This window comes from Lagopus leucura, unplaced genomic scaffold (genome assembly GCF_019238085.1).
Source record: "Lagopus leucura isolate 7727_CA_CO unplaced genomic scaffold, USGS_WTPT01 Super-Scaffold_100002, whole genome shotgun sequence".
Taxonomy (NCBI): Eukaryota; Metazoa; Chordata; class Aves; order Galliformes; family Phasianidae; genus Lagopus; species Lagopus leucura.
The window spans coordinates 4,382,204-4,406,151 of record NW_024962263.1 but is presented as its reverse complement, the minus strand read 5'-3'; the positions used below and the strand labels follow the sequence as shown (position 1 = coordinate 4,406,151).

At 38.9% G+C, this 23,948-nt stretch overlaps 1 protein-coding gene across 3 annotated transcripts in view; it reads left to right on the top strand.

The window, feature by feature from the left end:
* The window catches only part of CDKAL1 (CDK5 regulatory subunit associated protein 1 like 1), a 361,527-nt gene that overhangs the window by 55,035 nt on the left and 282,544 nt on the right, over window positions 1–23,948 (top strand). For all 3 annotated transcript variants that reach the window (XM_042869783.1, XM_042869784.1, XM_042869785.1), the window contains one exon: window positions 7,303–7,387. In XM_042869783.1, coding sequence (XP_042725717.1) covers window positions 7,303–7,387 — 85 coding nt within the window. The remainder of the gene's footprint in view (window positions 1–7,302; window positions 7,388–23,948) is intronic.

Genomic DNA, 23,948 nt, shown 5'->3' with positions numbered 1-23,948 from the left:
ATTGTATTTCATGTACTCTTCTTGGAAGATGAAGTAGATCTTAAGGTTAGAGGAAGAGGAGTCACTGGGATTTTTCCAAATTCTGTCTGGAAGAGAAAAAAATCTATCCTTTTATCTAACTAATCATCAGAATGATCTACTGGAGTTTGTATGTCATTGTAATGTAGCCTGGCTGAAACAGGTTACTTGAACTTGTTTCTAGTGTAGTAGGGCTTTCTCTCAGAGGCCGATAAATCAATCCATGATGCTTTCCACATTTGAAGCGTTAACAGCAGTCTTGAGTCTTCAGTGAAATGAACTGTGTTGACCCTAGCAGTGCATTGAGATTTCTGTTCCTTTTTTATGGTTGTTTCCTTCAAGGAGTAGTTCTGTGATCCATCTCGAGCAAAGTGGTGAAGTCCTGGAGGAACTGGCTGAAATCCAAACCTCTTCTACATTTGTCCTAAAGCACCACTACAGAGAGATCTTTGGCTTCTTGATTTTGAATGAGGAGTCATGAGAAGATAGCTGATAGATAAGCTCATGTCATGATGGAAGAAGCTTAGTTTTAGTATGTGGAAAAACGTGTGTAAAATTTAATGAGAGCAGGTAAAATAGCAAAGCACCTGTCACATCCTAGTGCTTGTGCTGAGCAAGTGAACAGAATAATCAGCTGAAAATTGTAATAGGCTCTTGGCGTTGTTCAAAGGCAAGCCTTTGGAGTATACTGAAGTATTCATTTCTGACTTAATTGGCAAGCATGACTTTGTGCTGCTGAAGTATCACTAAGGCTGGACAACCTGATCTGAGAGAGATGATGCCAACTCTGGATTGCTCCAGGCAGGACCGTTGCTGGATTAGCTTTAAGTCTGGTGTAGCGGTGTAGGAATGTTGGAGAAAAATGTGGTTTACTCCAAGGATCATCGAGAGCCCAGGCTGCATCCTATGCCATGCCTAGAATGGATTACAAAGCTGTTTAGAAAATGAATTGCTCAGTTTAGAATTCCTGTGTAAGAGGAGGAAATAAGCTACTGATAGTTATAGGAATGTAAGCTTTTTATTAGTACTCTGGAACTAAAATTCATTCTTTCACGACTTTTCTTTTGTGCTATGTCCTGTGCTATGTACCTGCATCAGACCTGAAAGATTCCACTGACGTGCACATTCTGAAATCCAGATTCTGTTTTATATATTAAAATGTTAGTTCAGATATTCAGCTATTATTTTTTGAAGTACTGGCTAAAGTAAAATAGTAAAGACTCCTTGCACGTTTTGTTCTGTGCTGGAAATCTTGATAGAATTATAGGATCCTTAGAGTTGGAAGGGTCCTTTAAAGGTTATCTAGTCCAACTCCCCTGCAATGAACTGGGACATCCACAGCTCCATCAGGTGCTCTGAGCCTGGTCCAGTTTGCCTTGAATGTCTTCAGGGGCAGCGCTTCCACCACATCTCCGCGCAAACTGTTCCAGTGCCTCACCTCCCTCACTTTGAAAGACTTTTTCCTTATATCCAACCTAAATCTGTCCTCTTCAAGTTTGAAACCATTTCCTCTTGTCCTACCACCACAGATCCTGCTCAAGAGTCTGTCCCCTTCTTCCCTGGAGCTCCTCTTTAGACACTGTAAGGCTGCTATCAGGCCACCTTGCAGGCTTTTCTTCTCCAGGCTGAAGAGCCCCAGCTCTCTCATCCTGTCCTGTTAATGGAAAATAAAAATAGTGAATTTGCGTATTTGCAGTTAAGGTAAGAGGCGTGATAACAGATATTTTTTAATAGACGTGTGTCAGTGTTACCTTTCTTGGTAAGCAGCCAGCCTTTCTCTTTATAGCTTTAAATATTGTATTTGCAAAGTGAACCAGGTTGTAATGTTTTCATCGAATATGACAGAGTAATTGTATACTGAACTTCTGATGTACTCAGTTCATAAGAAAACAGAAGTCATAATGAAATCAAGGTGACCCTTTCTATATTTTGCATCCTAAAGTGCCAGTAAAAGACCACTGGAACTGTTTTCAAAAACGTTTGCAATCTGCAAAGTTAGTACTTCAAGGATGTGTTTTCCTGAGTATTATGTATAGGTGGTAAATGTGAGAAAGGTCTTCTCAGATAGGAATTGAAAATGTGATTCTCAAATCTCAAACATGCCATCTGGAAGTTTGTGGAAAACTTTCAGTTTTCATTTAAAAAAAAAGATTAGGAAGAGGAAAGGGCTGATTTAAAACTTTTTCTGAAGGGCATGTATAGAAATTGATAATTGTGTGTATGATATGATGTACTGAGAAGTAGCATTGAGTAACAAATTATGCTGTGTGCTGAGGGAAGGTCTGGAAAAAAGAGTTTTCTGATGTTTTTCTCAACCCTGTTGTCTTTTTTCCTTTATCAACAAAGCCTACTGTCTAGAAACAACCAAACTTTCAGTCCCTAGGGGAAGACGTACATTCTGATGGCTAATGGCATTTCTGGGATGATATTTTTGAAGGAGACTCTTTACCACTATTTACCAAGATCCCTTGTTGAACAGTGATTTAAGACATCATCAGTTAACCTGCCCCTAGTGTGGGGGGAGGTGATTTGTATGGATTCCAATTGTAAGTACGTGCTCCAAGCATGTAACAAGCATTACTAGGTCTTGCTTTAGGATGTAAGATTCCAAGCTGGGATTAAAGGAAGGGGGCAGAGCTGTGTGGGAAGCGAAAACACAGCGCAGTGTAAGTGTGCTGGTTCAAAGAATGGGAACACAGTGATTTCATTGCAGAAAGCCTGGTGGTGTGCTGAAGAAAATAAAGGAAGGCTGTTCTTTTAGGGCTTCTCTGTCCCTATTTCTTCTACTCCAGTGCTCTGTGAGCGTTTTGATTTTTGAGTACTTTGTGGAGGGGACAGGGGAAGACTAGAAGGAAACAAAAGCTTTAGTAAAAACTGAAAGAAAAAAGACTTCAGTTAGAACACCAAGGCAAAACAAACTCAATTTGTCCTTCAAAACTGATAATATTACTACAGACTTAAGAAATTCTGCTGATTTATGTTTCCCACAATGATAAACAAACCCCCAAGTACTGGTTAGAAAATAATTGCAAGTGTTTTTTTTCCTTTGTGGATGTAACAGTGTTTCAAACTCATGCTGTTTTAGCCTCCTAGTATTGCATAATGTTGTCAGTTCGTGTTTTCCAAAGCTTCTCAATTAAGTTGGGTGTTCAGAAGTTTCCATGACCTTTAGATTTCTTTGTAGACTACGTTGTTTTGCAGAGAGTATGATAGAATTTGTGGTTTATTTCCAGTGTAGTGTTTCTTTCATGGAAAAGATGTCACAAAGTAAGAAGGCTGTGGTTTTGAATCCTGTTTCTGAGCATTTAGTATAACGGTGGGTTGTTGTAACTTCTAAAAAGCATTTTAACATACAAGATCTTCTTAGGTAGCTTACCAAAAAGCAGTGAGCAGCAGAATACTGTCATTTTGAAGTACCTTTAGACTGAATGAGGAGAAAAGATGAAGAAATAAAATCCCCTTAATGAAAGGCAGTTTGTTGCAGTGTGTAGGAAAAGGCATCTGTCTTCTATTCACAAACATAATTGATGTTCACTGTGCTGCTCATGCTTGTTGATTCAGTTTTATTTATCACAGTATGATCAGCTTGCCAGCAAAACCTTCTGTAAATGTGAGGTTGTCCTCGGTAAGAGCTGTGAGAATTCCCAAACACAAACCTCTGTTCTTCACTGCATTTTTTTCCTAATGCTGGTGCTAAGAAGATGAGCATCAGCCTGCTGAATGAATCAGTCCCTGCTCCACTGGAATCTGACGGGGTGGGTGGCAGAGTGGCTAAGATTGGCAGGAAGGAGACTTTCCAAGAAACCTTGTTGCACGGGCTGCCTTAGTAGGCACAGCACTGTGTTCGTGCGGTGTTTACCATCCAGACCAAAAACAGTTCATATCATTTGTCCTTAAGCATACAAGAAGCCTCAGGTCTTTCTGATCCTGCCTGTTTATGTATTTGGAAGCCTGAGCTATTTGTCAAAGCTATTTTACTTCAAGCCCTCACTCAGCCCTTGTGGCTAGTCAGGTCAGAACACAGCTTGTAAAAGATCTTGTTCCAACTGTTTAATATTTAGTGCTTATTAAGCTTCATGGTGATTCAAATATACATCTATGTTTGATTTGATATTTTACCCTTTTTTAATATACCTATCAAAGTCTTTCTTGCATTTAGCATAAGTGCATCAAATATTCTGAAAGCAAGAAGTGCTCCTGCAATCTGAACTAGTGCTTTTTTTTTTTTTTTTCCAGCCTGATGCAAAAATACACTGTTTGTAAATAATGTCCTGAAACAAAAACCTGATTGAGGAAATGCAGAAGATCCTATTGAATTTAGGCTGAATTTGCATGTGATAGTGCAGGAGAGAACTAAGGACGGTTAGCTGTCATTTTGAAGTTATGATATGAACTTTGATCAGTAGATTTCTTGAATTAATGTGATATTTAATGTTTTAAAATACAAATTAATAAAAATATCTTTATAGGAGAGAGTTAATAAAAAAGATTAAGAACAAAAAAGACAGGAACCAAAAAGCTACATGAGATGAAATAAATGTTAGTGAAAAGAGAGGGTGAGCTTCAGCTACACTTGTCTTTCTCTTAAATGGCTCTTAAATATGTAGATTTTTGATGCTTCATTTTACCTGGGCTGTGGGAGATGCTTTTCTACAGAATATTTTATTGCACTCCATCTGCTGTATGGGGGAGTGAAATCTATGAAGAAATGGGTTGGAATGAATCTGGGAGGCTTTTTCTTTGCTTAAAGTGTGTGCAGGTATTGCAGTTGTTCCACGGACTCCCAGACCAACAGTTGATGTGTTCATAGCATGGAATGCGACACGTTGTGTGGAATGTTTCCTATTGGGTTACCACATAGAGGCCTGCTAAACATAAATGCATTCTCTCTATCCAGTTTCAAGGACAGGTTGTGCTAGCTTTAGTGGAAAGGTGTTGTGGTAAGGAAGCTGTTGATTCCTTTTCCACAGAGGCTCTGCGTGGTACAGGGAGGAACTGAAAGCGTTTCATGCACTGCAACTTCTGTCATGTAAATGAAGACATCTCTGTGGCTTGAAACTTCTAACAGTTTATAGTGATATGTTTTTACTGCTGAAACCCTTGTTAGATGTGTGCATGGCCTTTTATGACATGGAACTCTTGTGACTGGCAGGTGGGTGCATCTTGGTTGGGGTGCTGGATTTAAGTGTTTTATGCTGACAGTAAGAACTACAAAGGTTTGTTGGTTTTAATGGGAAATTTTGCTTCATACTTGGTGAATTGGATTAGGCCAAGAGTTTGCTCTTTTTCTGATTTTGAAACTATGCTTTTTTTTTCTTCTTCTGTACATTGTTCTCTTTTTTTTTTTTTTCCCTAATCTGATATTTATATTCCTAACGATGACGTTAAGTTCATTAGTATACAGAATCACAGAATGGCCACGGTTGGAAAGGACCTCAAGGATCATGAATCTCCAACCTCCTGCCACATGCAGGGCCACCAACCTCCCCATTTCATACCAGACCAGGCTGCCCAGGGCCCCATCCAACCTGGCCTTGAACACCTCCAGGGACGGGGCATCCACAACCTCTCTGGGCAGCTGTTCCAGCACCTCACCACTCTCATAGTAAAGAACTTCCCCCTGACATCCAACCTAAGTCTTCCTTCCCTCGACTTAAAACCATTCCCCCTTGTCCTGCAGTTATCTACCCTTTCAAAGAGTTGATAGAAACACTGAATTGTTTTCATGCTGACTGGGTTGAAGGAGAGAGTCTTTTGCTTGTTCCATTTTTGTTTTGACATTGGCATTTTTTTTTCCTTTTTTCTAATAGAACACAAAGTCAGGTATTGGTATGTTTGCTTTATGCTTAAAATAGTGGGAGATCTTAATGTCATTTTAGATGACTCCTTTGTAGCCTTTGTCCTATTGTAGAAGAGGCCAGTATTTGATTCAATTTAGCAGTGTAATCTTTATCAACAAAAGTAATTTAAAAAAAAAAAACAAAAAAAACTCCACAAACTTCTGAATACTTTCTCTTGTTTAATATACACAACTAAAAGATGTATTTATTAGATTCATTTCACTTGCTTCTTAAGTGTCCGATAGCTAATAGGAAAGCACTGTTTCTTTGGAAACAACGTTGGTAAAGACAGGTGGAAAGATTTTGGTTATCTAGTGTTTGCAGTCTGAAGTATGGTGTAAGTGAAGGATGTTCGTGTGTATGCCAGTACCTCCTTGATGAGAGCATTTGTGAACATACTCAAATTGATACAAACTTTCTTCCACTTTTCATGTCCGTTCAGGTAAGGTACCTTACCAGTGATTGATGTTCTCACTCTGCTCATTATTCATTGACGTACGTTACTTAAAAGTAACTGCATACTTCAGATATTCTGAATAGCATCAAGCGTGGCACAAATTTTCCTATCCAAGGAGATGTGAATTGTTCAGATCAATACGAGAGCACTGGGGTATTTGAGATGGATTATCTTCATTCCTTTATTTGAGAAGATGCATTCTGTCTTTTGAAGAAAGATAGCTGTTTTGGGAGGTCTGTATGATAGAATTTTTACAGTGTTAGAGTTGGTATGTGCTTCTGCAGGTGATGGTGGAGTTCAGTTCTCTTACTGTATTCAGATGTCAGTAGGTTGTGAACATACAGAGTTTCAGTTCTGGAAGTTTATTTGCTAATTTGAGTGGATGCAGACACTCACTGCATGAGTATCTTCTGTCTAAATACAACTTCAATATAATTATATCACAACCAAGTTGTAATCTGAACTACAAATACAAACATTTCCTTCCAAATGAGCTACTTGGACTTTTCTCTTTAGTGGAAATTCATGCTCTGTGTGTTCTGATTCTCTCTTGTTTTAGTAATTCAAAACAGACTGGCAGCAATTGCTCTGTTTTGTTAATGGAACCTGCTTTTCTTGACCACTTGCTTGATTTTTCAGAAAACATCTCTATGCACTTTTGTAAATTTTCTCCTTTTATGTAGGCCAAGGATAATGCATTTTTCTTTATTTTTGGTAATGTGCAACCTTCTGGCACCTCATTGTCCTGGGATATCTGTGTAATGTTCCTTTACAAAAAAATAAGGGCTAATAGAAATGCCTTTACATTAAAAAAAAAAGTCAGCAAAATCAAGTAAGCAAAGATCCGTGAAATCATGTGGTATTTCAGATGTTAATCATTCTGTGAATAGCCAATTTATTGATAGCTGCCAAGTTGAGTCTTTTTTGTATGATAGAAAGTAGGAATTGCTTGATATTTTGTAATACATATTTGTCTTTTTCTTCTAGATAACTCTGCTGAAGCAGATTTATGGTTGCTGAACAGCTGTACAGTAAAAAATCCAGCTGAAGACCACTTCAGAAACTCAATCAAGTAAGTTGAAACATCTGTCTCTCAAGATTGAATTATCAGTGAATATACAGTTTAATTTTGTTAATTCCTATTTTCAATGGAGATGTAATTATTTTAGAACAGCAACAAAAAAGACTGCTCAGTGTGAATGCTGCAGTGGGAAGTTCTCTAGAATGGATTTGTGTTTTTTTTTCAGTTTTGATAACTTAGATTATCAGTACAGTTCTCTTGGAGAACTGTTAATCTATTAGATGCTTCTGTATTTCTTTTCATGGTAGTGTTATTTTCTTCAGGAGAGGGTTTTTTTAAGTGATTTGCTAGGGTGTTTCTTTATAATTTAATTGCACATACTCAGTCTCTTCTAATTAAAATGCTATATGGTACATACTTAAAGCTACTGTGCTTTTTCTCAGAAGGTGAATTTACCTGTCGTTAACAGTAGGCTTCTGAAGATTGCTTTCTATTTCTCTAGCATTCCAGTGATGTTGATAAGTATGACTGGCAGCAACTTCTGTCTCTGATGTCTGTCAAAATGTAGTTGTAGTGGGGACTAACTGGAAGTAACAACCTGTACACGTAGAGCTGTGGTTGTGCAGTAAAAATAAACGCTTCAGCATGGTACTTGTAAATTTTTCCCTTTATTAAGCAAGTGCAGATATTTGTGCAATCATTTGCTTGGTGTGATACGTTGCTGAAGGACTGTTTGTCAAAATCTATTTTGGTTAGAAGAGCATAGTTCATGCTCAGGAATTTGGAGAGACCAGAGAAGTTTCTTGCTGTGCTGAAACACATCCTAGGGCTGTAATTTGGAATAGTTTGCCCACAGGTGGCGCAGTTAAATTGTCCTCCACCCATCAAAGGGCTTCATTTCCTGAGTGCTAATATTGCACTCAATGACTATACGACCATTTTTTTCCCAAACTATTGTTAAAAAAAACAACACAAAAAACCCCCCCAAAACCAAAACAACCAAACCCCTTTACCCAGATACTTCCAGTTAGTGTGTTGGCTAACAGAGCTGATGACAAGATTTTTTCCAGTTGTGGCCATCTTTCTATTTTACTGATCATATGCCAGAATTGAATTGATGTGGTGTGGTGTGTGTCCTGTAAGCAGAGGAGTTGGATAAGGGTCTAGCTAAAAATATTTCCTTGAACTTTGTTTCTCTTGCTCTGTTAATGAACCTGATGCAATCTGTTGTCTGGGTTTATTCCTATTTTATTTCTGTACACTCCTGTATTTTCTGACACACTAATACTGTGATCATTCTTTGTTTCCTCTCTTCACAGAGAGTCGTTCCTTTCCTACAGCATGCTTTGTTTTATACTCTCAGATGCTGGCATTTCCTGGTGATGCAGATGGGCAACTTTGATTTTTGTTTCGTGCCATTCTTTATCATGCTCACTAAGTGTGGGTATGAATGATGTGTGTGTTCTGACGTGTTTGAGGAATATTTAATTTTTCTGTTCTGGCTCAGAAAATAGCAACCTGTGCTTTTTTTGATTTTTACTATGAAGTGATGAGACCTTGTATCTCTAAACAACAGGGTGCTTCCCACATACATCTTAAAATTGAAACAGCAGCAAACTGCGTGTATGAAGCTTGGATGATACAAAATTAGGTCCTGTTGTGTCCTATCATAATGTTGGTTTGTAGCTTTGTTTTTTTTTTTTTTTAGTTGGGTAACAGATTGAACATTTATTGTGTTGTCTGTCAAAGCAAAGATACTTCTATTGGAAAAATTAGTTCTCAACACAGGAAGAGTCTTTCAAAAAAGAAGCACCTTTGTGCCTGAAAGTGTTGCATTGTGCTGTGAATGTCATCACAGCATGTGAGAAAAGTATTTCAGTTCTGGCTATGCTCTCTACCTGTGCTATATTTTCTGCTATGTATTTTTCATGGGTATTTGTCTAATATCAGCCCTCTGTTACCTTTGAGGATGTTATTGAGAAGATGGAGCCAGACTGTTTGGAGAGGTGTGTGTTGGAAGGACGAGGGGCAACTGGCATAAACCAAAAGGTGTTTTCAGGCTGGCTATATGAAAGAGATTTGAGGGGGAAAAAAAAAAGTCAAGCACTGAAAGACATTTTTTGCAGAGGCTGTGCTGTCTTCATCCTTGCAACCAACTTCAAGGAGCCCTGAGCAACCTTGTCTTGCTCGTAATTGATCGTAATGAGGAGACATCCTGGGATCTTTTCCAGGCCCAATTATTTTAATGTTCTGTGAACTTTCATGAGTTTTCTGATGAGATATTCATGGGGTGTACCTTTCAGTATTGCTTTTTCTCCTCTGTCAATGAATTTATGATTATTTTAATTATGTACAGCCATTTGATCTTTTAACCATCTGCTTTACCCAAAGGACAAGTTAAAATTTAATTGGGGATGTGATGTATTGACTAAAAGGAGCATCTTTACTCATCGGCTGTCAAGCATGTGTTCATTTGCTTTTTGAGGGAATTGCTGTTGTTTTCTTGATGTTTGCTCTCACTGAAATTTTAGTTAAAAGAAAAAATCATCAATTTAGTAGATCTTGATATTGTGATTATATGTGTGTAGAATAATTGTACAGCAAGTTTTTGTCTGCTTCAAGGCGAGAAACATGCTTTTTAAGTTTTTGAAAAATGTGTTTTGATAGTTTATTTTTTAACTACCAAATTGTTTAAAGCTCTTATAATCCATTGGGCTAGGTGGTAAAGTAAAAGGCACCAGTACTTCTGCTTGCTATGGAATTTCTCCATATCTATCCCTGTTAAGTAGGGAAGGAGATTAGTCTTTAATAACTGCAAAAGGTTGCTTGGAGGGAAGACTTATTTTCTGCTGCTTTTCATCTTTGCAAGTGAAGATGACCCCAGAGGAAGGTTTTCTTTTGTGAATAATTACGTATTACATTTATATTACACACTTTGTGCAAATCAAACTCCTGTTTCTGTGAGCAAAAAAAAAAAAAAAAGCAACCAAACTGAGAAAAACAGATTTCCACACCAAATTGAAATAGTTACCACTTTCTTTAAACAGTCTTTATATATTTTACTAATTCTTTGCCAGCATAAATATAGTTTGTGACTTGTAATTGCTTGTACTTTCAGTAAAGTTTCAACTGTGAAATACCACTGTTTCCTCTTCCAGAGATATTTCAGCACAAGTTATTTTGTTGATCTTATTATCGTAAGGTGATGATTTCCACTGTGTTTGAGATGAGGGCTATGACCTTGCTGCATTGCATTATTTAGAAACAGTATGTAGCCGTGAGTTGGAAGGTGTGTGTGAGTACTTCACAGGATAGTTCTAAGAACTGTGATTAAGTGGTGCTGTGTGAATAATGTTATTGAAAGGAATGTTATGCCTGCTATCAACAGGCATAGTCAGAATGGGTTCACAAAGGGAAGACTTGTCTTGCTATTTTGATATCCTTCTACAAAAAGATCAGCTGCTCAGTAGCAGAGGGTTCTACATGCATGGAACAAATCTTACGCTGAAGTGGAAGTCTTCACTAGAAAGGTAATGATCTACAATCTTTAAAATGTAGGAAAAGTGTACACTGGAAGAGTTTCTCAGAGTCTACATGCAGGATTAGAAGAGGCTATAGCCATGTGGCAAAGCGTGTTTCTCGGCATGGAGTAAATTCTATCAAAAGTGTATGGCTTGATTCATAGCAACTACTGTATATTTAAGTTCTTACCAGTGGATTATTGCAATTAAAAACCTAACGTTTAATGAAGTCCCTTTGCAACGCTTAGAGCAGTTGAAATTGTATTAAAATTAAACAAGAAATAATCACCATGAACGGGAGACTGGAGCCGTATGTTACAACATACATTTATTTTACATGCAAAAACTACTTTTATGTGTGAACTACTTTTTTTTTTAGCACTTAGAATATTGTATTGCATTATTTCTTTTTCTCAGGCTGATAGTAGACACCTGTAGGTGAGGATTCAGTGATGTATTCCTTAGTGGAAGGCTTTTTTGCTACGCTTGAGTGCATTTTTCAGTTTTTGCACCCATCTCTGACATGAATGAAAATGTACAAAACGTACATGCATGCTGTTATAAAAATGTAGAGAAGAAAACCATGTAAAATTTACTATTTTCTGGTTGTATTGTGTTTAGAAGATAAAGGATTGTGGGCTCCACATGCTTGAATGTGTTACGTGATTGCGTTTTGCAAAGGAGATTTGCAAAAGCCTGGGCTATAACTGTGTGCAAGTAAATATTTGATATTGAACAAGGTGCAAGAAAACAATGACAAAAAAAACCTGTTCGGGACATGATGTGTTCAGAAATTAACATTATTTTGGAAATATTTGTTACTTTCACATGAACGCATCTGGGAATATTTGAAGTGCACTGATATTGGTTAGGTAAAGAGGTTTTAGAGTTTAGGTAGTGCCGTGGCCTTAGTTTGACACTATGTGGTATGCGTTAGATGTTTTGGTCTTTAAGCCTTGTGCCCTGAAGGGACTGGTATGTAGTTGATGGCTGTTTTAAAGAAGAAAATATGTGGGAAAACAGCTCTGTGCCATGACTTCATACATCTGAATGTGAACTTTCTGACTTAAGTGTAGTTACAGCTTCCTAGCTCTGTGGCTCCTGGAGTATCCGTGTACTACAAGCACTGTTTACAGATGTTGAAAATCAGGTAAATTTATTGCTGTGTGTAAAAGATACGCTTCTATTTGAAAACATATGCTGAAGTGTTAAGTTTTAGTGATATGGGTAAAGAAAGCTTCTGATTTTGAAGGTAGTTGTCTCTGTAGTTCATAGAGCAACACTTTCCAGCATTCTTTTTCTCAATGCGGACACATCTATACTCCTTCAGTGGCATTTTAGAGCACAATATACATGCACCTATAGCCACCTGGAAGCTCTTTGTAAGAAAATGAACAGCACTGGAAAAAGGATCATATTCTATTTGGACTTGACTGCAGTTGTTTCTAGTTTGAATGCAAAACTTTTCTTCTTCTCTTTCCTCTCACAGTTGATAGAATTGCGTAGTTCCACAAACCTTTTCTAAGCAAAGAAGATTTTAAAGTTAGCAGAAATAGGTATTGGTTATTCTCCATGTTTCCTGTGCTGCTTTGCATGTCTGCCATGTGCTTGCATCTGAGGCATGAAGTTCCTCTTAATCTCTTAGTGCTGGCTGCTGCCTGTTTTCCCAGGCCTGGCGTGTGATTTCAGTGGTGAAGATGGAGGCGCCATTTAGAGTTAGAATTTTCAGGCTTCTGTTTTGTTATCTTCCCAGAGTCTTTCACGATGTATCTTTCTTGAGTTCGGGCAAAGCCATGGCTGTCCTGACAAAACCAGCACGTACCTAAAACACGTTAAATTAGTTTGTTGGAAATATGCCACCTGTTTTAGCAGGATGAAAACAGTGATTGTTCTTAATCAAGGATGACCTCATTCTAAATACACTAGTACTGAATTTATAACACGCTGAACTTCTTTCCTCAATTGAACTCATGCTTCAGAGTAGCAGGTTTACCTTACTGGTCAAAATGTTTTCTGTTTATGGTCTGTAAAATAGGCCGCTGAATAAAAACTTCAACAAACTGATTTGGGCTGTGGAGTGGAAATGTAGGAAATGTACCTTTGCATATATGAATGTGAGGAAATTATGGAGTGGAATAGGATTAGAATATGAATCATTTGTAGCCACTGTAGCTGGAAGTGGGTAAGTGCTCCTACTTAATTTATGCAAGCACAGAGCTTGTGGTTCAAGTAGTGTTGAGCTAATAGTAGTGCAGGAAACTGAACCAGTGTCAGACACTGTATTTTGCTTTATATTGCTTCAAAGGGTAAGTGAATTGAAATTTCTCCTCTGTAAAGTATGTATGATTTATCCAAACAGATTGTGAGCATTAGTAGGCTACCTAATTGAGATTTGTTTGGGGTCATGCAGTTGGGGTTCTTACTGCCTCTTCTGCTAGACATCTCTCCCTTCTGCTATGGGATTTCTGTTTTTGTTTTTTTTCTTCTTATGAGAGCGAAATGAATCAACTGTCCCATCGCTAACAAGTATGTAAAAGACTAAGACAAGACTTGAGCCAAACATGAGTGTTCCTGAGAAGTGGCATTATATCAATTGAGGCCCATGGAAATGGTGCTGGACAGAGTCAGGGTAGAGCTTGCATTGGTTTGATTTCCTTACATGTGGAAGTATGGTTATGAGAGTAACTGACTTTTTTTTTTTTTTTAATATTCTACAGTGGGATAAGTTTAAAATGAAACTTGCTGCAACAAGTGACCATTGTAGTTTTATATGTTTCATTTTCAAAGTCCTGGTAAGAACTGGAGAGAGCACACAGTTGAGAAATGTCATTAAGAAATGGAAAAACATGGATATTTATCTAATATGTGTTAAAAAGATGTATGGTTACATATACACACATAAACGTGATAAATATTAGAGTGTTTAGAGGGTGTAGGTTATGATTTGTTATGAGAGCTTTACAATATCAGTGTTTAACATATTATATTACAGATTCTTTTTTTTTTTTTTTTTTTTTACCATTTTAAGCCAGATGAATTCAGGAAAAAAAGGTGAATATATTGAATACTGGAAACAGGTGGTTGATAGCTTTGAATGTTTATCTAATTAAATGCGTATTGACTGTTGCCCTTGGGGCTTGAGAGAGAACACAAAAGCATGCAGAAACTTGCAGTAGCAGGATTAATGCAAAAGTCTGCCTGATCCATGCTTGTCCTTGCTGACAAGTGTGGTGTTCTTTTGTTTTCATTTCAGAAGACCATCTACCTATTGAGTGTCACAGAATTGTTAGACATTGAGGACTGTTGGGGATTTTTGTTTTGTCTTAGTTCAACAAAACTCTTGTTTTTCATGAGAACAAGTTGAAATGTTGCCAATGAAATGCAGAAGTTTGCTTTTCTCATGGAATAATTCAGCTGCTGAATTGACCATTGGTAGAAACCCAAAAAAACTGGGTGCAACTGTTGTACAGTAATGTGCCACTTCAAGTGTGACCAGCAGTAAGGGCCACGTTCCTTTCTATTCCTATCAGCTTTCTTAGCTATGCCCTTTGAATAGAACAGAAAGGACAAAATTGTGTGTGGCTCAGTATTTTGGTACTTTAAAGGCTGTTCATCTCGAAACAAATTTCTTTAGGAACATAACAAAACTATTCCTGTAGTGCTTTATCAGCTTTAAATCTTTAAAGTGGTAGAGAGTGGTGTTTTCTGTACAGAAAGCGACCAGTATTGCCTCAGTCAGAAATACAGCACTTCATTGGCAGGTGCCAGCAACCTTGTGACAAATGTAAGATGTTTGAATGATGTTTGATGACTTCATTGATGATCACAGCAGTACGGTGAGTTAGCTAAATTGTTTTGTCAGAGAATTTGTAGTGGAACTAACCAAAGTTGCAAAATATTTGGGATTTTTTTTTTTTGCTCAAACCAAAACTGCGGCAGAAATAACTCCATAAACTTGCATATTGCATTGCTGTGGAAGTGATGGCTAAAACTAGATATATATAACTAAAATGTATATAAATTTTCATGATTGTATGTAGGTATATTCAAGAATGTTTTAAAGAGGAAATAAGTTACGGTTTTCAATGTTTGATTTTTTTTTTTTTCACATGCAAATACTGCTGTCTGTATTTACTTGCAGTTGGTAGGAAACCTTCTCACACGTCTACCATCTGTATTGAATCCATCTAAATTCAGCATGAAGGTCGAAAGTTTATTATCAAGGATAATTTAAAAAAAAAAAGTTTAGGTGCTGTCATGATGAGAGCTCTGTAAATGAAGAGTGTAAGCTGAGAGTGGTGGTTTCTTTGTTGCAGAATTCTGCCATGAGGGTGGCTAAAGGTTTGTCTGTCTTATTGCTTATTGCTTGGACTCCACAGGAGGCCCCAGTCCCATTGAATGATCCTTTTCAGTTTGCACTCCTGCCTAAGTTATGAGCATGTGGGACAGCAGCCTTCGCTGCATATGGGCAACAAATGCTGAAGCTTTTATTTTAGCTCAGCACAGAATGCAACTCATGCAAAGCTGAAATGAAACAATTCATTACTACTGTTAAAATTGTAGAGTACAGATATGGTATCTCAGTCCCATGCTTGCAGTCTGGCAATTTTGTCAAGCTGTGCTTAGTTTGTATAAATATGGAGAAAGTTGCAACCAGAAACTGGAAGGTTTTGGAGTTGTTGGGAAACTCATTTCCAAATGATGTTTGCCAGTCTTTCTTTGTCCACTAAAAGCAAAAAGAATGAGGTGTGTAAACTTCCTAACAGCAAATTTGGGTTAAGGACTCGGTCATCTCTGTGGTGGCAGATGGATCCACTCTCCTCTGTTTGGCTTCTTCTGATGGGGAATCCATTTGAGACTGAGACATCCCCACCTCAGGCTTATGGGGCTCTCAGAGGGAATCCTCCTGTGCCCACAGTGCAGCAGCCCAAAGCAAGACGAGTCTTGTCTCACCCCCTGTTCTGGGGCTCTGTGCAGTAGAGATGACAGCTCTTCACAATCACTGGAGGTCAGGTAATGAGTGCTCACACCATGCTTGCTGATAACAGAAGGATTACTTATTGCTGGCAGAACATGCAAGATCTCCAGGTTGCAATCTTCAAAGTAGTGAAGGATGTGCGGTCTGTGCTTTCAGTAGGGAGCTGGCCAGGCTCTCCTGAACCTCTGTTTCTGCACTTTGATGGCAAGTGCAGAGATGCTGGGTGGTGCTGGGCCATCTCTGTGGTGGCAGGTGGATCCACTCTAACCTGCTTGGCTTCATCTTCTGAAGGATCCACTTCCATTGGTTCTTCACTGTCCACTGCTGCATGGAAAATCAATAGCCCCATGCCATTTTCTTGCCAGTGGACACTGCTACAAATTATGCTGCAGTCTGGATGACTCACCTCCATTGGTTCCTCAGTATCCGCTGTTGAATGAGGGATCAGTAGCCTCCTGCTATATGACCTGTCCAGGGGGCACCACTGTGTGTCGTACTGTAGTGTCTTGATTCACCTTCTCACCCTTGTTGGATGACAGGTTTGTTTGAACCCTGATGTGTTTTCTGGCCTATGGGCACCTGTGCCTCCCACTGTTCCCTGGATGATAGGCTTTCCTTTGCCCCACGCTTATCTCTGGCTCATGGACTGGGCTTCAGGGTGTTCTCTGCATGATGGAAACCACTTGATCCCACACCATTATCTAGATGATAGGTATGCCTGGATTTGATGTAATTTTCTTGGTGGTTGATATGCCTGTGTCCCATGCCTGTGCCTTGTCCTGTTCTCTGGAACTGGGGCATGCCTATGTCACACATCATTCTCTTGATGGTAGAAATTCCTGTGTCCCCTCTCAGAATGGAAAACATGTCTTAGCCCCAGGATGTTTTCTGGCTAATGCCTCATGCCTCTCTGCTCTGATCCTCGTGCTGGTTGCCATCAGGCATGTGATTGCTAGACGTTTCCCTCATGTAACTGTGGCCTTTGCTGTGCCCATTCCACTTGGTGTCCATGAGAAGTGCTGTTCCCTGATCTGACTGGAAACTCCTCTCTCTTGCCCCACACCCAGGTGGGCAGCTGCCTGCCTTGATGCTCTGCCTCTTCTCCAGTCCATGCAGTGTGGCACTAGAGGACCTAAGCTTGATGAATTTTAAAAAGAAAAAAAGTTTTCTAGTTGTAAACTGTGTTAATAAACTGTGTTAAAGATATCAGTGAAAGGAGTTGGGTGGGTTTTTTCGAAACTTCCCAAGTTCATAGCTGATTGTGCTAAAACAAGAAGAGCTTGGGCTGGATGATTGGTCTCCTTAGGTCCCTTCTAACCTGTCCTACCCTACGATCCTATGAAGGTGTGTTTGAGATAACACTGGATACTCTATATCTGTTGCTTGTGGAAACATCACTGTAACCTAAGTTAGTAGAGAAGCATTGTCTGCCTCTTTTACCTATGTAGCTGCATTTTCACAGAAAAACCCACCTGTCTTTATTCTTTTCTGTTATTGGCACTATAGGAGGCCACAGTTTTGTCATTTGGTCAGCTGAATCACCTGTCGAGCTTTGCTTTGCAGTCAAATAGTTGATTTTATACAGTATAATGTTCTGTAAAATAATACGTACATAATCTCATGCTCATCCTACATCCCTGCCTACAAACTATCAGCTCTTTCTCTTTCCTTTTACTGATGTTTTGCTTTTCCTTTCATAGCACCACAGATGATCTGGCTTTAATTTCACCTCACCCACTGGGAGTTTGACTATATTTTTATGCATGATACACGTGCATATAACAAAACATTCTAGAAGACTGGCTAAGTATGTGCTTGTCTTCAAACTTTGTTTTTTCATTGTTTCTGAAGAATTGTTTCAGTCTGAGTTCGAAATGATATCAGTCCAACCTATTGGTAATCTGGAGCTTCATAATCTTGTTAATTGTGGGATTCTGCATTTATTGACACTCTGAAATTTGTGTGTTGATCAATGCATGACTGAGGTAAACATGGAGTACTTTGGGCTGTTCTTCCAGGAATCTGAAGTTGCCTTTGTATGTGACTGTATAATTCTTTTATATTTTTCTTATATTTTACATAACATCAATTGAAGCACAGCTTGGCTGTGCTTCTTTGAGGTAAAACCCAATATTCTGGAACGTTATTGGGATGGGAAGAAATTCCTATCGTTTACCATCATTGAGTCAAAGATAGCAGCTCACTAACAGCGTGCATGCTGATCTGTAAGAATCCACAGGATTGAAGGTCTTAGTGCTCTTCTTTGGTTAAAAAAGATGGAAAAGAATGAGGAAGAAAACCACAAATTTTCAGTCTTGTCCACTGTTGTGAAGATGTTAACATGTCTCACTGTTCTCTAGAACGTGGAAATTGAAATGCCGTCTGAATTCTTTATTTTTTATTTATTTTTATTCATTTTTTAATTTTAAAACTTATTTTTTGCTCTAACTTATGTACTTACAAGGAAAGTATTTATTTGCTTCCTTCTTTAAATATATTGTTTTCTTGTGTTTGTCATAATATGAATTTAATAGTGTTAAAATACCTCTTGAGTAACTTGTTTCTTAATTCAACAGTTTATAGATTTACAGTAATCAGAGTTTGCTCTTCATCTTGTGGTTTCCATTTCTGTGTCACAAAAGATACCACTTAAGCATGGCTGTTGCAAAATTTTTAGTTAAGCTGTTGTGAAATGCTACTCCACAGTTTACAGTTATTGGAGAAAGAACATTTAATTAGAATATGCCAGGTATTGCATACTTGCTGTTGTCATTCTTATTTGATGCTGCTTAAGATGCAGTGTGTGTCTTCAGAGAATTTGTTGTGACTGTTAGTCAGAAACCATAGCATGGCATTGTCATATTTGAAGAAAATTGTCAGTGTGTTTTCATCCAGTACATGGGCTGTAACTAATGACTTCTAAAATCCCATGTTGTGCTGCTTGCACAAGGTTTCCAGCTGGAGTCGGTTGCTTGCTGCAGTATTTTCAAGTGAAGAAACTGCAACAGATAGAATTGTCACGTTGCTTCTCTGTCTATTTTGCTGTACTGGTGACGTCCCAGTAGTGCAGCTGATACCAGCTTCAACATCTACCAAAGTTTCTGCATTGCTTTGTGACTTCAGGAACAAGTGGCTCTATTTTATCTTCTCAAAATGTCTTGAGTAGCTCTAGCAGTGAATGGTGCAACTTCCTCCTTTCTTTCCGTTATCCTCCTCTAATTTCAGTATGTTTACAACAGGCAAATGTTTTCAGAAAATTTGGGCTTTCTGCTTTGCCTAGCTTGAACGATTGAGAACTTTCTTTGTATGTGTTAATAATAAGGTTACCTTTGCCTCAGTATTCAGGTCTGTAGTTGTATGATAGGATGCTTTGTTGCTGAGACACTGCAAAATTGATGGTTGTAGTTTTTTGTTTTTAAGGAATCTTGTTTCTCGCAGTCGTGTAGGGACACTGCATTGACCCTACTGGTACTGTTAGTGAAGACTATCCCCGCCATGTGTGTTCAACTCTGCTAGGATTCAGTTTCCATTTATTTCCAATAAGAGGCAGTCTAGCTTTTTTATTTCCTTCTCAAGACTGTGCCCATTTGCTTGACACTGTTGGGATACATGTGCTCCCTGCCCTTACAGTGAGTGCTTTTAATAATGCTCCTATTAGGACAGTGTCTTAGTTTCAGTTGGAACGGAGTTGTTTTTCATCATAGTGTCTGGTATGATGCCATGTTTTTCATTTAGGTGGAAAACAATGTTGCTAACACACTGATGTTTCTAGTTTTGGTTTTCTCAGCTTCTCCTGCTCCCCTGATAGCAAGGAAACAGAACCAAGTTGGCTTATCTAAACTGGCCAAAGGGATACGGCATCATGTGGAAAGAAAGCTTGAAAAAAGGGAAGGTTCAGGGGGCTGCCTGCTAATGCTTGAGGATTAGTGAGCATCGTCCAGTGGGCAATTGCTTGTGCATCACTTGGTGTGTCTGTACATACATATCTCATACGTTAATATAATATACATACACACATATATGTGTATTTATTTAATTTTATGTAGTTATACATGACTATAGATGTATACAACTTTTATTATCCCTTTTTCCCCTCTTTTATCTATCTTAGTAAATAGCTTCTATTTAAAAAAAAAAAAAAGGCTTCTCTCACAGTAGAAGTTGCTATGAGGCAGTACCATTTCTGTGCTGTTATCTCACTGCAGCAGCACATGTACTAAAAGCAGGTACCTGAAGAAACCAAAGCCTACTCTCCTGAAGTCCAAGTAGTTAGTTGGCTGTGCACCCTCCTCCCTTCCCTCAGAATCCTGAACTCCACCATTCCATGGTCATTGCAGCCAAAGCTGCCCTTGAGCTTCACGTTCCCACCAGCCCTTCCTTGTTCACGAGAACAAGGTTCAAGAGAGCACCTCTGTTCGTTGGCTCCCGTACCACTTAGAGAAGGAATTTATTGTGAACACGCTCCAGGAATCTCCTGGATTGCTTATGTCCTGCTGCGTCCCTCCAACAGATAGAGTGATCAAAGTCCCCCACAAGGACCAGGGCTTGTGGACGTGAGGCTGGCTGTAGAGGGCCTTCTCCCAGTCAAGTGGCCTGTAGCAGATCCCCATTATAATGTATTTTCTTGTAGTGGAGTTGGTACTGACTGCAGGCAAGTCACGCTCTTCAGATCAGAACTCTGTGCATTGCTTGTTGCTTTTGAAGTGTTAGTAAACTGGTGGAAGCTTACATTCTGTCTTCACTGTCATCCTGCTTTGATGACTACTGCTATGTAATGAGACAAATTTTGGAATAACAGTCTGGTATTGCTTAATTCTTTTCAAGTGTCAACAAGCAAGGCTTTTGTTAATTTGGTTTTAGAGTAATGAGTAATGCCTTCAGTGAAATCCTATTGGGTTTTTTTCCTAAGGCCTATGTTATTTAACTTCACTTTCCGTTTTCTCCATGTGACAATTAAAAAAGTAAAATTAAAAAAGTAAAAAATTAAAAAATAAGTCAGTTCTGGCTTTACCTTTATTGAAGTTATGGAGTTACCTATTTTTACTTGAAATGTTGTGTCTGCTGAGGACTGTCAACATCTGGGACTTTCATTATATACAATGCTGATCTATGATCATGAAGAAGATGCTGTTTCCTCTCCTGCTTAGGCATTGTTTTAAGCCTCTGTTTTTGTCAGTTGTTGTTCAAATCAACATCAGTAGGGCTATCTTCCAGGATGTCTCCACAGATAGGGAAAGTAGAAGTATTGTTAGGGGGCTTGGTGAACATAAGTACAGTGCTGGTAAAAAAGAACGTGCTTGTGTTTCTACATCACGGTAACTATTTAAGAATTGTAGGAGACAGGGATTGAAATTAAATAGCTGTTTTCAATTAAAACATCTCTCCATGTAAGTAGATGAACATTTTCAGCTTCTGGGCCTGTTCTTGAGCTGTTTTGCAAGAGCATGCACTCTTTCATCCAGATATAACCTGTGCTTATGGTTCAGAGGAGAGAAGGGAACATGCAAATATCAAACACAGCCACATGTAGGTGATATGTTATCAAATATCTAAGCATTGCCATTTTTAATACATTGTTTCAAAACGTTCCCAAATTTTTATCCCAAGATAAATGCATATATATTTCCCAAGTCCTGGATAATCCACACTACCTGTGTGCATATGCAGTACAGAGCAGCTGTTGTCACTGTGAGTGAAGTCTTCATGTGGACGACTGAGTGCAGAGATGTGTGGAATTCAGCAGCTTGGATTTAAAAAAAAAAATAGCCCTTCTTCTGGACCACCAATCATCGCTCTGTCTCCATCAAATTTGGTTAGATCTTCCTAGATAATTGATGTTTCTGCTCTGGTGTCCACTAACGCCATAACTCTGAATATTTTTTCGGGACCAATAAATCGTTAATTCTACATAGGGCCTCTGGTCCCGTCTGGAGGCTCTAAGGGGACTAACATCCCTTGTCACGCCATGAATTGTGCTATGGCCAATTCTTTTGCTTCTGATGGCTCAGGCATCGTTGCCCAAGACACCTGAGGTGGCTTTTTTTTCCCCCCTATTAGGAACAATGAAGTCGCCTAGGTTCCATGTAATTGTTGGTATTTTTTCCTATAACTCTTGCCCTTGATTTCTTAGAGTAGTTCTGAAATTTCTGATTGTCCTTTAGTTGTCTCCAGAGCTGGAGAAGGACATGGTTGGGCTGGCAGTCAATCTTAGCAAATTGGACCCCACCTCAAATTAAATCATTAAACACTTGATTTTTGGGAGACCCTTAGGGGTCCCAGTTGAGGAGCTCAAGTAGCCGGCATTTTGGTTTTAGTTACTGGCAGGACCTCTGCTTCTTCCAACATCTGAATGTTGCGCCTAGTCCGCAGGCATTCTGTTTCTCTTAGGTCAGCCACTAACTGGGCAGCCTGCTGGACTACGGCTTCTGAGGCCACCAGGGGATTTAATATAGAGACTAAAGTACCACACAAATGAGAGGGAGCTTCTGGAGAATTAAGTCTCTCATCCCTGCTGAGAATTTGACCATATCAGGGCCGTCAAATGTGTCTTCATAGATAGCTTCCCTTATGCCTAATTTGCAGGTATAATTTTGAAGGTCCTCCATGGAGGACCACATCCCTGTATGTAGAGGTATATCAGATTTATTTGGCCATACCATACAGCAGGCTGCCATTAACCATTCTATTATAGAATGGTTTTCATCAAGATATTGATTTCCCACATATAACCTCTGCCTGAAAGCAGGATGGACAGTCATGGTGGCCAACTTGGCTGTTTCCGGGTCATTCACCGAAACACTTTCTGCCCCAGAATCCCACAGTCTTAATAACCAATCTGGCACACTTTCTCTAGGCTTGTGCTGAAATGACTGTACTAAATCCATCAATTCTGTTGCCGTGTATGGCTGGGCTGTTATGTGCAAATGAGCCTGGGCAAGGGGCCACTGATCAGGTGGCACCACTACTGGTCTGTCCTGCACTTTTTTTGTTTTCTGAGTTATGACAGGATGGACTTCCAGTGGATCTGTCGAAATCAGATATTCGAGATTAATTTGGATTTTTATTTTCCTGATCAACAAAGTCTGTTGATTCAGGAGTCTGGTCATTGTTTATTGAAATGTTATGAACTTGACCTACTGGAAGATGTAGAATTGGTTTCTTTCTTGTTAATATGCCAGGTTCTTGCTCTAATTTTTCAATACAATCTTTCAAAAGTTGATTTTCATTCTCTAAAGTATTGTTTCTCATTTCAGCATGATTTAAGGCACTTAATAGTGGCAGTGCCACCGTGGAGGCAGCCAATTGTGTTTTTTTTTAGTGATCACATCCTTGTGAAGTCCCTGAAAGTAATCTGCCATGCGATATGGGGAGATATTTCCCATAACGTGTAAGGGACCCCATTTTTCAATGTAGCTATCAGCTGCATGTCTGATAACAGCTGCTTCTGCACATCAGACAGACAACGTGAAAGTAGAGTTTTCCTAAGGAAAGTAAGAAACAGTTTAGATGAATAAATGAATTCTGGAGCAGAAACGTTCAAACTGAGCTGTTGATTTATAGTGTTTTTTTGTTGTTGTTGTTGGCTTTGCTGGTTTGTTTTATTTTCATTTTACTAATATTGAAAGTGTCTTGTGAATGAGATTGGAGTCCTGAGAGAAATGTATGATCCTGCATACTAGAGTTAGAAATGCATTGTGAGTAGACTTGAAGTAGGAGGTATTAATGTTTGAAGATGATCTCACCTGTGGCATTTTAGCATTTTCAGCATTTGACTTTGTAGCCTATGTAATATGTTTTGACCACAGTTTTGTTTGCATAATTTCATAGGTTAGAAAATTGGCCTACAGCAATTTGATATCTGATAGTGTTCCAACAGTGCTGTGCATCCCAGGAGGTTTTATTCTAGGCTGTGAAGATCCCTCTTCTCTCTTGTTCTCGTCTATGCTGCATTCATGTTGTCCAAGTTCACCTACTGCTTGAAGAGTATCGATTCTTTGAGTGCAGAGGCTCTATGGATACTTGGATTGCAACCTGAGTTGTTTGCAGTGAAACTTACTTCTAGATATGCCCAGGGCAGTCAGGCTTAGAGAATGGTTTGGGTTGGAAGGGGTGT